Source organism: Solea senegalensis, linkage group LG5 (genome assembly GCF_019176455.1).
Source record: "Solea senegalensis isolate Sse05_10M linkage group LG5, IFAPA_SoseM_1, whole genome shotgun sequence".
In the NCBI taxonomy this organism is placed as follows: domain Eukaryota; kingdom Metazoa; phylum Chordata; class Actinopteri; order Pleuronectiformes; family Soleidae; genus Solea; species Solea senegalensis.
Window position 1 is genome coordinate 3,859,920 of NC_058025.1, and position 13,636 is coordinate 3,873,555.

The 13,636-nt window shown below is 38.8% G+C and overlaps 1 protein-coding gene across 1 annotated transcript; it reads right to left on the reverse strand.

The window, feature by feature from the left end:
* Positions 1–2,709: 2,709 nt before the first annotated feature.
* klf9 (Kruppel-like factor 9) lies at positions 2,710–7,493 on the reverse strand. Its single transcript, XM_044027221.1, has 2 exons — positions 6,594–7,493; positions 2,710–3,690 (listed from the first exon to the last, which is right to left on the reverse strand). The coding sequence occupies exons 1-2, from the start codon at positions 7,006–7,008 to the stop codon at positions 3,413–3,415; spliced, it is 693 nt and encodes a 230-aa protein (XP_043883156.1). The 5' UTR covers positions 7,009–7,493; the 3' UTR covers positions 2,710–3,412.
* Between the last annotated feature and the right edge of the window lie 6,143 nt (positions 7,494–13,636).

The window sequence follows — 13,636 nt, forward strand, 5'->3', positions numbered from 1 at the left end:
CTAAACCAGCAGAGACGATGGTGATATCACTCGTTCCGTCTATGGCAGCTGGTCCTGCCTCAGTCGTTTTGGATGTACCCTCCACTGTTGTGACTGAAAGTGAGGTTGAGTCTTCGTGTGTGGGGCCTACTTTGGTGATGTCATCCTCTTGAGGGAATATGAGAGGAGGCTTTGATTCAACTACTGAGATTGTATCAGTGTCATATTCATCAACATTTGGTTTCTCTGTAGCGATTCCTCCTTCTGTGGGTTCCTCGATAGAATCAGTGGAACTATCAACAGGGAGCTTGTTCCATTGATAATCAAATACTTCATCACTTATTGTCACATTTGTCATAATCTGGGTGCCTATGGCCTCTTTTTCGCCGGGGCTCTGTGGCTCCAATGTGATCTCTTGTTTACCATTTATAAAACTAACAGTTGGAGTGGTGAGGGTTACAGCACCTTGAGAGACAAGGTCCGGGTCTCCACTCTGCAGAACAGGCTCACCATGGGTAGGGGTGTGTTGGTCTGGTGCAGGTGAAATGGCAGGAGACAAAGAACTTTGTGGAAGTAGAACCTGGCCCACTGAAACGAAAACAAAGGAAAATGTGTGACCATTTGATTGCAAAGTAAAAGGACACTGAAAAAAACCTGTATGTCAATAAAAAAAGTCTTTGAAGAACCCTGAATTTTAACAACAGCTGTGGTTAATCCTAAAATTAACAGTTTATATCTGTTCAGAATTGACCATTTAGCAATGTTTGCAAAGAGGAGGAAAAGATTAACTACACAAAAAAACCCTAACAAACCTTTTGTTTACCAAACTTAACTATACACCCTCTCCCTGCCTTGTCCGCCCATGTCTCCGTTTCCCACAAATGGTGACTCTTGGTGATTATTGGTTGCAACTACGAACACCTGCTCCACCTCAGCTCTGGAGAAAGACACACATTCACTTCAGAAACCCTGGAAAATCTCTCTCTCTCTGTGGGGTGTGTGTGTGAGAGAGAGAGACATATTTGCACTTCATATGGACAGTCTAAATAAAACCTTATCCTTACCCTTGACCATAACCATTTATGCCTGACAATTTCACCAGCTCCCTATAAATTAGGATTTGCCTTATCAGGACAATATTTTGGTTCCTAAAAAAAAAAATATGGTGGGCTAAACTAAAAATGACATTTGTTATGAAAACTGTTGTGCTCTTATGTCACCACCAGAATCAAATCCCTGAAAACATGCAGTCCAGAAAAAACAGAGTAAACACAAGTAAGTTTTAATGTACAGCAACTGGCACTGATGGTTGTTTTTATATATATATATTTATATTTATATATAAAAGACACTCGCTGATATCAACATAAATAGTCTGACAATAATCTGTTCATACGTGTATTTTTTTTTCCTTAAAGGTTTGAAAATGTAGAAATTCATCTCTGCTACAAAAGAAATCCTTATTTAAAGGCACAGACAGTCTTTTTTTTGTTGTTTTTAGTGTGAAAGTTACCCTGTTTTTATTTAACGGCCTCAACAAAAACAACAAAAAGCAACTTTAAATATAATAATCTAAGATTTAATTTGCTCGTGAGGTTTGATAGCATGTAGAAGTAAACAACTGCGAAGCCAGGAAAATAAGAAAATGGTCAGTTTCACGTTTATTTCACGTTACACATTAATTCACGTTTTTTAACGTCATAACAATTTAAATTATTTAGTATACTCATGTTATAATGCAACACATTTTCTCGTAATTTATGTGGAATGTTTCATTTTAAAAAACATGATAAAGTTTCATGGAACGTGATAACTTCGGTGTTTCAAGTTCAAGTATTTCACGTTACAATTAAGTCATTCATGGTCTCTTGTTATGTTGTTATATATTATAATGTGGTACACATATATACTGTATATATATATCATGTGATAAAATATCTTTTATCTCATCATTTATCTCATTATAATGCGATATTATAATGAGATTATTTAAAGCGACTTATTCTAACACGACAAATGATGTCATTTATTTGTTTATTTTCCTGGCGTGGCAATTTTATGCTTCCGTAAATATGAGTTATGGTTTTTTAAGGACTAAAAAAAATGATATTAAGTATTATAGTTAAATTTTTCAACACTCTAAACCTACAAGCTCACAGTTTTACCTCTTTAACTATGTCAATAAAACCAATGTCTATTTCTTTAATTCTCTATATTATAACTTTGTATTATTTCTCTCTAACACAGTATATATATATATATATATACTGTCTTCATCTATATACATGATAATACTGCTATTCTGTTCATATGCCTTGTTCTGGACTGAATAATAAACTGTACATGTGTTTAAAGTAGGCGCAACATTTACTAAAGGACTATTCCCAAATCTTTGGCTACGTTCAGATTACCAGGTTGTTTGACGGCTTTAAATTCCCCCTCAAATACAAAATAAATATGTTTTTAAACTTAACTGAGAAACACAAGTGAGGCAGTCAAAGCCAAAGACATATGTAGTTTTAAATACTAATCTGAAATTAATCAGATTTTAAGTGGGTAAGAAGCTGGTAATCTGAACGTACTTGTGACACTTTGGGATTTTCTCCTCCAGAGGATTTTGCAGACTTTGTTTTATTGTCGTCTTCACTCAGTAATGAAGTGAAAAAACATGTAGTGTTTATGATACGTACATAAATACCACTCAGAGTGTGGAATCTTCCAGATAAAAAAAAAAACACGAGACATCAAATAATTACAAATGACAGAATGACGACACTTGTGTGATTCACCCTGAAAATCCTTAATAAATACCAGTCACTTCAAGGAAAATAAAATCCATGTGTCGTTCTTTCTTTTCATAAACAATTGAGAAAATAAAATCTCAACGGGTTCAAATCTTTTTTGAGTGAGATTAAAACTGTAGCATTTTCCCGATTTTAGATTCTTACCTGACTATGAACGAGCGTCACTAAAATATAAGCCAGCTCCTTTTACTTACGACTTCAATTGCTGCTAAGGAGTAACTTGGTAACATTAGGGATTAAAGTTTCCGATATTGATTAAAAAACACAGTTTTTTTAGCAGTTGTTTCAGTAGTTAACCCTGAGGAGTTCAAAATGGCTTCCACCAAACACTCTTGGCTCTCTACTGTCTCTGTCGTTTTCAGATTACCAGAAAAAAATCCAGCATATTGTCAGTTGAATATGTAAAGAATGAATGAAACGTGGATTGAGGAAGCTCAAGTTAGGTTCATAATCTCATCACAGTCATCACACGCGTGACAGAAAGACTTGACTCGACTATGAATAGTGGTCTGGCCGGATGAAGGGATTACACACGCAAACGCACGCCACACATGTGGGCGTGTCCGTGTTTGTCTCTGTATCTTCTACATGTACCTAATGTATGTACAGTGTGTGTGTGTGTGTGTGTCTCACACTCCTGCAGGACTTTGGTCCCCAGAGTCAGAGGACATGGACACGGAGCAGCGGCGTCTCTTGGCTGCACTGGCGCCCAGAAGCATGCTGGGATGGAAGCCGGCGTGTCGCCGGGCGTGTTTGGTCAGGTGGTCGCTCCGCATGAAGCACTTGTCGCACATCGGACAGTTGAAGCGCTTCTCGCCCGTGTGCGTGCGGTAGTGGCGCGTCAGCTCGTCGGAGCGCGAGAACTTCTTGCCGCAGTCTTGCCAGGTGCACTCGAAGGGACGCTCACCTGAGGACACACACACACACACACACACACACACACACACACACACACACACACACACACACACACACACACACACACACACACACACACACACACACACACACAGGCATTGTTTAATGGAGGAAAAAAAAACTGAAAATAGTCACATTCACAAAGCTGAAAAATCATAGAACACTTGATATTTCAAGCAATTCTTATGATTGAGAACATCATTTCATGATTTGGGAAACAATGATCAATATTTTTCAACATTTTAATCGAAAAAATTGTTGACGTATTAATAGATTATTATAATAATCCTTAATTACGGCCATACAGAATATAAAACTGTAGTGCAGACACAAAATACAGATTATAAAGAGAGAACAGTAGTCATATAAAGCTGCAAGATTGATAGATTATTAATCAACTGCTAAATTCACTGCTGTGCACAGTTTACACCAGTAGGTGTCGCCACTACCCAATGATAAAAACACATCAATGACAAAAACACCTTTTACAGCATCTTGTTTGGATTTATGGATGCTGGAGCTGCACAAATACTAAAAATGATAATAATGATAATAATCATAATAATAATAATAATAATAATAATAAATACATTTTCAAACAATTTTCTTTTTCCCCCTTCATCTGTTTACAAACACAAAATTGCATAACTTAAATAAACCTGTATTGAACAACCCATATATATTGTCTGCAATGCATTTATAGATAATGTATAAACTAAATAATAATAATACTATACGTCAAAAAAAGAAAGAAAGAGAGAGAGAGTGAAAACGTGTCAAATTAAATAAAAGAGAGGAAAAAGGAGGGGAAAGGCTTCAAAACAAAAACATGTTGTTTCAGTTTCATCTTAAAGTCAATATTTTCCACAAATCTTAACAAAAAAATATTGATCAATAAACGATGATACGTGTTTTTTGCCTCATGATGGTTTTTTTCTGGGCCCCTCCCCCCCAACTCCACGTGTTATCCTGCACCACGTGTTTCCTCTTGTTTACAACCTGACGCGGGAGGGGAGTGGGGGCGGGGTGATGACGTATGCGGAAGCCGCGCAGGACAAACACATGTGAGGACAACGGTGTCGCAGTGACCTACATGTGATTCGACAGCCGATTTATCGACTTTTTTTTTTTACAAGTGTCACTCAATGTTGTTTTTCTTTCTTGTTTTAAACGCTGACTCTTTGTTTATTTGATTTATTATAAGCTTGTTTCCTCACTGACATATCTGCACAGATATGTTATATTTATTGTCATAATGGTTTGCACTATACTTTCATTTTCTACAATTCCTTGTATTGTATCAGCAACATCTGACAATAAACCTGTTCAACATATATAAAAATATAGGGCTGTAACCAATGATTTGTTTCCCAGACCAAAATTATTCATTATTTGACCATTTCTTTGTGATAATAAAGCAAGGAAACCAGAAAATATTCACATTTAAGAAGCTGAAAATTCAGAGAAACACTCAAACCGATTATCAAAAAACTTGACGATTAATAATCGAATAATTGCTGCAGTCTTATGTAAATATATCACCTTTTTGATCATTTTATATACTTTAATATGTTGTTAGCACATGGTCAAGTGGAAGGGGATTGGGCATGTAACTAGAGGATCACTGGTTCAAATCCCAGGATAGGTAAATAATTTACGACTGGTGTTACATTTAAAGTGTCAAATTAACTATCAATAACTGGTGTGTTTGCAAATAAAACACATTTCCATGTGCTTTAGATTTGATTATTTCTATTTTTGCATTTGGCTTTTTATACTGATGTTATTGCTTGTTTTATATCATATTCTAGTGCTTTATTGTATGTGTCACTTGTGTAACACGTGAACAATAAAAATCCAATCCAATCCAATGTCTATTCCTTACAAAGTTTGATTCTGGATTCAGTTTGTACTGGTGTGTTGTTGTCTATTTCTGAAGCAGATCTTTTATGATTGATTAATTAATTAATTAATTGATTGATTGCAGCATTTGTATAAAAAAAACAGGTGTATTGCTTATTGCTGAGATTACATCCACGCCACAAATTGACCTCAACTCAACTTCACCTGCCAGGAAGCACAAACAGGAAACAGCTCTGCACGAGGTCATCCCATGCTTGTATGACACGCCCCCCCCCACCCTTCCTCCCACCTCCTCCTACCCCTACTCCCTTTCTCCAAATTCACAGGGTCCACCTTTCCTTATAACCTGTTATTCATTAACAGGAGCATGTGGTTTCTCACTTTTACATACCTAATTTCACTTTAACACACAACAATATTCCAATATTTTTACTCCAATTATCTCTAATTATTTTACTGATATATTCATATGTGAGTGTTTCATATCATCTATCTTACACAAGTATAGTAATATTAGCACATTAAAGCTGCAATTATTAGTATTTTATGTACTTTTAAAATGTACTGAAATGTATGCACGTGTTCTACGATTAATGACGTCATTATTTTTTAAAATTCCTTGCTGAAAATCACGGTCACGCCTCTTGTTCTTCATCTTATGTTAAAACACCGAGTCTCATCAGTGATGTGAACATGCAAAGTCGCGTGCCACGTTATCATGTTGCGCAGAGGTCATTCAATGAGTAAACAAGCGCAGAGAAATAAAAGTGCGTTTAAAATAGAGAAGGGTAAAGTGAAAAAGTGAAATAAACAAAGAAAATTATAGTATGTGATGCCTTTTATCTGATTATTTGTCCGTGTGAGCTGTGACAATAAAGTTATTTTTGACTAGGGTTTGTGCTCATTTGTGTGTGTGTGTGTGTGTGAAGCGTCAAAAGGTGACCGTTTCTGCGTCACCACAACAAGAACCAAGAACCGAGCCCGTGACATCTCCGTGGGCGTGTCTCTCAGACCCACGCTGTGACTCACCGGTGTGGACCCGGAGGTGAGCTTTCAGGTGCGAGGATTTGCCGTACATCTTCCCGCAGCCGCTGAACGGGCAGCAGTGTCTCTTCTCCGGGGACTCCTGCCTCCTCACCGCGGTCACCGCCGCCGCCGCCGCTGCCTTGTTCCGGGACTGTTTGGCAGAAACCGGGCCGTTGAGCCGGCGCTGCGGTTGCTGCTGCTCCGTCTTCTTCTCCAGCGGCCCGCCGGTGTCACATCTCCCGGCACCGGGGCTGCATTTGTTCAAGTCCAGTAAAATCATAGCCACCATGAGCAGAGTCCGGTTCTCCTGGTTTTCTTTGAGCGGCGCGTCCTCCACAGCTGCTGCTGCTGCGTGGCCCAGCAGCGGAGGTCGAGCCGGGACACGGTCTGCGGGGAGCGACACATCCGCCTCCGACATCACTCACCGGTCACCAGAGAAACAATTCCAACAATAACAATTTAAAAAATATATAAAAATAAATGAAAAAGTAACAGATCAAAGCGTAGTTCTCTCGGGAAACATGTGGTTAACCGTCCGCACGTGACTGTTCCGCAAAAGACTGCGTTTTTCTCGGTGAGGTTGAACAAGGGCGGATAGATAAACCGCCTCCGTCAGGAAAAGATCGCAGTTTCTTCTTCTTCTTCTTCTCTTTTCTCTTATTTTCCTTCGTGTGATTCAATAAAAGTCTCGTTGAACTTGTGGTGATTTTTCTTTTAATCGGCGGCTGCTGCTGCTTCACTCACACACTCACGCGCTCACATGCGTCAACTTGGCTCTGTTTTTCCTGCAAACGCAGCGGCAGTTTTTCTTTCTCTCTCTCTCTTTCTCTCTGTCTCTCGCTCCCTCGCTCGCTCAACTCCAAGAAACAATTTCGCGGAATCCCGCCGCGTCACAATAAAGCGACGCCGTGATTGGCGGAGAACAAACGTGACTGGATTTTGTGGAATTGCCTTTTCATAGGAGTGAAAGGCGGAAAAACGGACCAATCACAGGCTAGGTGGGAAGGGGAAAGGGGCTGGACCAGGCTGATGCTGCGTTCAAGTCCCCAAGGTGACTGGGAAATATGGAACTGTGTCCAGCAAGGCAACAGGAAGTGACTTAAGTGGGCTTTAAATAAAATGTGATGGATGAAATGAATTATTTTTTAACATATACCTTTAGAAAAATTAGTCAACATTAGATCATTGTTACAATGATAAATACACACACATCTTTGTATAATAATACAAAGAAATGTATTCATACAGAGCTTTTAAAGCACATGTTTATAAGTGCTTAAACAAAGCTAAAAATGTGTAAATATAAAATATTCGGTGACAGAAACAATACAAAATGATGGCAAAATCATAAAAAAAGTTTACCAAATCTTTACCAAAATCTGAAACAAAAAACTCAAGCAAGAGCAAATAAAGAAATAGAAATAAAAGCAATAAAAACACTGAAACACAAGTCTGTAAATAAAAGGGTTGTTAAGAAGAAGAGTTAATTGTATCTGCAGAGTCTTATCTCCTCGAGTACAGTAGGTTGTTCCAAAGTCAAGGGCTAATATATGATATAATGACAAATGTCTTTTTTTTAATGCAAATATAGTAGATACTTAAACAAAACATTATAAAATATCAAGATGAAAATCAACTCTTGAATTTAAAAGTAAACAAAGTTTCAAAACAAATATAAAACCCATGATAATGATAGTAAAACTATAGTGATAGTGCAACATTAATGATAAAACACTGTAGAAAAGTCACTCTAAAACACAATAAAATGTATTTCCCTGTAGTAGGAGCGTATTTGCAAATACATCATAAAATATAATCTCAGATCTAGAAAAAATATAAAGTAGAAAGATTTATTTTTACATTTTTAATAATCATAAACAATTGTGTGTCAAAAAATGGGCTGTAAGGCTAAACAAGGACGATATGTGTTGAATATACAGGAAGGTGAGATTAGGGTGTAAGAAATAAGTTAATCATTAAGAGTTCAAGGTGATATATTAGTGTAAACACGGGACAGGGAAGAAAAACATGTTTCTGGACCATTTGTATGGAAGTGTATTGCATTCACCTGAAAACAATAAAGAAGCTTTGTTTTCCTGAATCAACAAGATCATTTTTTACTGAAAAATGTAGCTCTGTTTTTTTCTGAATTAATAGATACTTTAAAACATGAGACCCTTTAATTCCCTTCTTAAGAAAAATGGATTGATCTCAACATAGACAAATTCAGAAAAAAAAGTTAAGCTAAAATACAAATGTCCTGCAAAGAAAAACAGAGCTTCACATGTTTTATTATTTATTTTGCCTATTTGTAGTGGACAACTATTTTGGACGGAGGCCTTTGAAAGCAGCATCAACACAGCTCACACAGCTCAGTCGTGACACGCCCCCACTCCCACAGTGGTGTTACCCAGAAACGATTGAATGCAGGAGAGAACAAAGTATTGAGGAAACATTCAGGACTTTACATTTAGTTCGATCCAACACAACTAAGTGTTGGATTAACACTAAGTCCAGGTCCACTATCAGACCCACCAGCAACGCCCCCCCCTAAGGTCAGATTTCCAGCTCTGGGATGTCACGGTGCGTTCCATTTTGTAGGTGGAACTTGGATTTCCAACTCTGAGATGACTGTCAACATTAAAACACGGCTATTTTTACCTTTACTAGCACTTTTAATGTGTTTGCTTCAAAGTAAATCAGTTGTACACATAGTACTGGGTTTCATTTTTGTTTATGTGAGCAAAATACCACGTAGAATGTTTTTAATGACTGGTATTGCAAGTTGTTTTGAACCCTCAGTTTAATTTACTACCCTCTTAAGTCATTAAGGGCAAAAATGTCTGTAAGGGTTAACTGGAACATGGTCAACTCAGAGGTGACGTGACACCCAGTTGCGACTTCTGACTTCCAATGTAAATGTTATGCACCATTTTATGCCCTTTCTGTCTTATTTATTTCACATTAGGTCAGTCGTTCTAGTTCTAAATCGGATTGCGGTCAATTCTGAGGTGACGTAACTTCCAGTCCCGACTTGAGATGTAAATGGAACGCACTGTAACGCTAACCCTGACTGTATGAAGTGACCACATGAGTTTGTGCACAGGCTCTGTGGAGGGGCTTCATGTGCCGCTCTGAGGGACAGTTGAGGACAGAGCTAATTTAGAATCAGACTGTCAAAGTGGGACATACACATACAGTGGGATTTGTCTGTGGCGGGAGCAGAGTGGGACACGGCGGCGGTGGGACTCATTTACATTAGAGGGAAACAACAACAACACATCTGTGGATGTTACCCATTCACAGGTTTGAATAGATAGTCATCTGAGGACACTGCGTTGACTTCCATTGATTTGGACAGCCTAAAAACAGCCTTTTTAAACTTAACCGTAACTATTAGGAGCAGGTTTTGGTCTCCTGGAGGACTACTGGTCCTGGCGGTGTCAGTATTTAGGCCAGAGAAGGTCCTAAAGAGGTGACAAATACAGGTACACACACACACTTATGTATATGAAAGACAGATGGTAATGTAGGGAGCCGCACTGAGAGTGTAACAGGACTCTCAGCTGTGCAGTGAGTTCATGGCCAAAGTTCCTAGAAAACCCGACTCAGCTTGGAGGCGGGGGGGGAGGGTTGTTGGTCGGGGGTTGGTTGGGCAACTCCACTGCACCTAATATATTCTCCCTTTGACAAGAACCACGTAGAATGTCCTGATGCCCGTCCCTGTTAACACAAGAATAGAGTAACAGATGTGGAACAAGTGTGTACTTGCTCTCAAAGTAGGTCAACTTCCTCAGAAACTCCATCAGCCAAACATAACAACACACAAAAGGTCTTCAACAACACCGTCTGGGATACTAATCATGTTTTTAAATAGTGCCAAGTGTTACCATCGAACCTGAAGATACACCGTGTACCTGAGAGTTGTTGATGAAAAACACATTACAGTGATAGGACAACAACAATATTTATGTTGTCCTTATGCTGCCTGTGGGAGTCACATGGCACTTTTCCAATATACAGCTCTAGCACTACTCAACTCGGCTCTACTCAGTTTGGTATCAGTCACATTGTTTCTTTATTACTTCATAGTACCTCCTCAGTGTGGGCGGGGTCGTCATAGCACAGCTGCGGGGAAACTGCTGTGACGTTGTTTTATACACAACACACTAACTAGTGACGGTCAAAGCAGTTATTTTTATGTAACTGAGTCATTAGAATCACTTCATTAAAAAGATTTGTTCACAGAATCGTTCAGTACTTCCTGCATGACTGTGATTCGGCTAAATACACCAGACTCCTCTGTTAAATATTGAGATTTTAGACATTTCCTTTGCTAAATGTTGGAGATTAACGCATGTTTTTCTGGATTATTAAGTCGTTTAAACTGATCTACAGTTCGGGATTGTTCCGTTTGATTCTTGTGTTGGACGTCACGCTCATGACTCTTCCAGCGACGACACTCTCTGACCAATCAGTGGCCGGCAGTCTGTCGACTTCACATTTTTGGTATCGGCTCAGCTCGCTTGGAACCTCAACCCACATCAGGTACTAAAAAAAAAAATACCAGGTACTCTCACTGATGGAAAAGCAAGAAAACTGTATCCTAGAAAAGCGACAATTGTTAGCTACTGTTAGCAATACCAGTCGATACCAAAGCTCATGTTTTGCTCACACAAACAGTGTAGCGACATGCCTACGGTTATAAAAGTAACAATACTATGTGTACGACTGATTTACTGTGAAACAAATACGACAGACGTGATATTAAAGGTAAAAGTAGCTGTGTTTTTTACCTGAGGTCACGCCCCATGACCTCAGGAGCCTTGGTATCGTACGTGTCAGTTCCAAATGGACGCAAGAAAGATGTCGATTCTAGATAAACCTAAGAGATAGATGGATGTTCTCACTGTTTTTATATCATTATGCTGTTTATTTTGGTGCCATTTTCAATAATTCATACATACATCCATCAAAACATGTGACTCCCTCAGGGAGCTCTCTGTAAAATATCAACTTTATTTCTGAATTGTTTTTGTTTTGTAAATGTTTCTGCATCTTTTCTCCCATAGGGAAATAAACGAGAAGTGGAGCTGAAAAGTAGAATGGCACGAGTGAATGTGAGGACAGTGGAAATGTCACTTACGTCAGCAGAGGTTTGGGTTGTTAGTTTCTAATTTCCATGCTAAGTATGAATAACCAGAGTTATTTGCACATTAAAGTCTCACTCTTTAGTGTGTTTGTTTAGTTTTGTTTTAGAACATTCTGTTTCTGAATGTTTCTGCTGTTTTGTGTTGTTTTTTTTTAACATGTGCTCCAGACTGCCAGCCAAGTTTTCTCATCTGGGACAATAAAAGGGAAGTGATTTTTTTTCACGGTGCTTGAATGTACTAGTTGTGGTACTTCTCTTCAACCACACAGATGCGAACAGCACAAACAAAGTCAAATTAACTCTCCCCCATACATTTAAGTTAGTATATATATATTTACTAACTTAAATAAATGCATGTACACGTGCATTTACTTAAATTAACATGTTTTTCAAAAATAGCACCAACATTTATTGGTTTTTGAAAAGCAAAGTGAGGTAAACGTGTTTAAATCTATATTTGCACACTTCCACAGTCCAATCCAAAAATAGAACAAGATGTTCAATGTTTATATTTATTTTCAATGGAGTCTGATACAAATCAACATGTTATATCTACCTTAACTTCAAAATCACAAGTCAAAGGAATTTAGTCGACGTGAAACTGGACGTGTGCAACTTTAATCTGTTGTCTTTTGTCCCCTCCATCATTTTATGTCCCTTTCCTCTTAAAACAAATATATGAACATGAATATTTGTACAAGCACATACAAATAAAATGACACTTCAATAAAGGTGTGTGACGTATGCAGATGAGGGAACATGGAAAGTTAATAATCGTCAGCATTTATTAATTTATTATTTTATGTCATCGGGTGTGTGCGTGGATATACAGTATGTTCACAAGTTTGTATATCCTTAAAGTACTTTCACATAGGTGTTTTTTATTCATTATCTTAGCTTTATCTTTGCTGCTGCAGTCTTGCTGCAGGACTTTATTATCTTATTTGCATTAAAAATACATATAAAACTCTTGGCATGTTTACATAACCTATTCTGTGTAATATTCTGATTAGTTTTTCCAAACTATACGTGTACTCTGTGTCACTGCAGGAACCTTTCCTCAGTTCACCCTGTTCTAGAACTCCACCCACACTTTGCTGGTTTTGTTGGCAGAACTTCCAGATTTCCAGGAAAAACTTGAGTATGAACTTTTTTATTTTTTTTCCCTGTGTCTGCAGTGCAGCAGCTTCTCTCTCCCTCTCTGTCTCCCTCTCTCTGTCTCTGTGTCTCTCTCTCAGCAGCAGAGCTGTAAACATTTCTCTGTAAGAAGAGGAGGCTCCTCCCCCTCCTCCACACTTCCCCTCTCTCACAAAAGTGCAAGAGTTCACGCTGAGTGCGCGCGCCCCTCATCTGGGTCATGTTATTGTGTTGACACGGTGATTGTGTAAAAAGATGAGGTTGTTTTTTTTCTTCTTTTTCGGCCTGCGCGCGTGCTCGCTGGTTGTAAAGTGAGAGACGGCGAGTGCATGCGGCACGCGCGTCATCTCAGGACAGAATGTTCCCTTCCACCACGTGCGTAGTTATGAGCAGAGCACGCGCGCGCACACACACACACACACACACAAACACACCCACAGAAAGTCGTGGTAGTGTGTGTTTATTCACGCAGCGCTGAACCACACACACACTAACTTCACACCTCGAGGTTATGAAAGCAGGGGCGGTGCTAGAAAAATGTTGGGCCCCATGTGACAAAAGTCTGAGGACACCAGCAGCTTTGTTGTTTTAATGTCAAAGTCTGTGATCAGTCAGTTTACATGCACAGTTTAATCAAGCTAAGGCCATAGTCCGACTAAAACAGGACAACTTGTGTACATCTGACTCCGCCTCTGTAGGTGGCGCTGTATTTCTTTATAAGCTAGTGCGTATTGAATCAGTTTCCTGTTGACCATAT

What these genes read in the sequence shown, in the direction of transcription:
- klf9 (XM_044027221.1), bottom strand. Translation starts at nt 7,008, where the DNA reads ATGTCGGAGGCGGATGTGTCGCTCCCCGCAGACCGTGTCCCGGCTCGA. An exon ending in TCACCTCCGGGTCCACACCG is followed by an intron (nt 3,691 to 6,593) that starts GTGAGTCACAGC and finishes GTGTGTCCTCAG; the next exon opens with GTGAGCGTCCCTTCGAGTGC.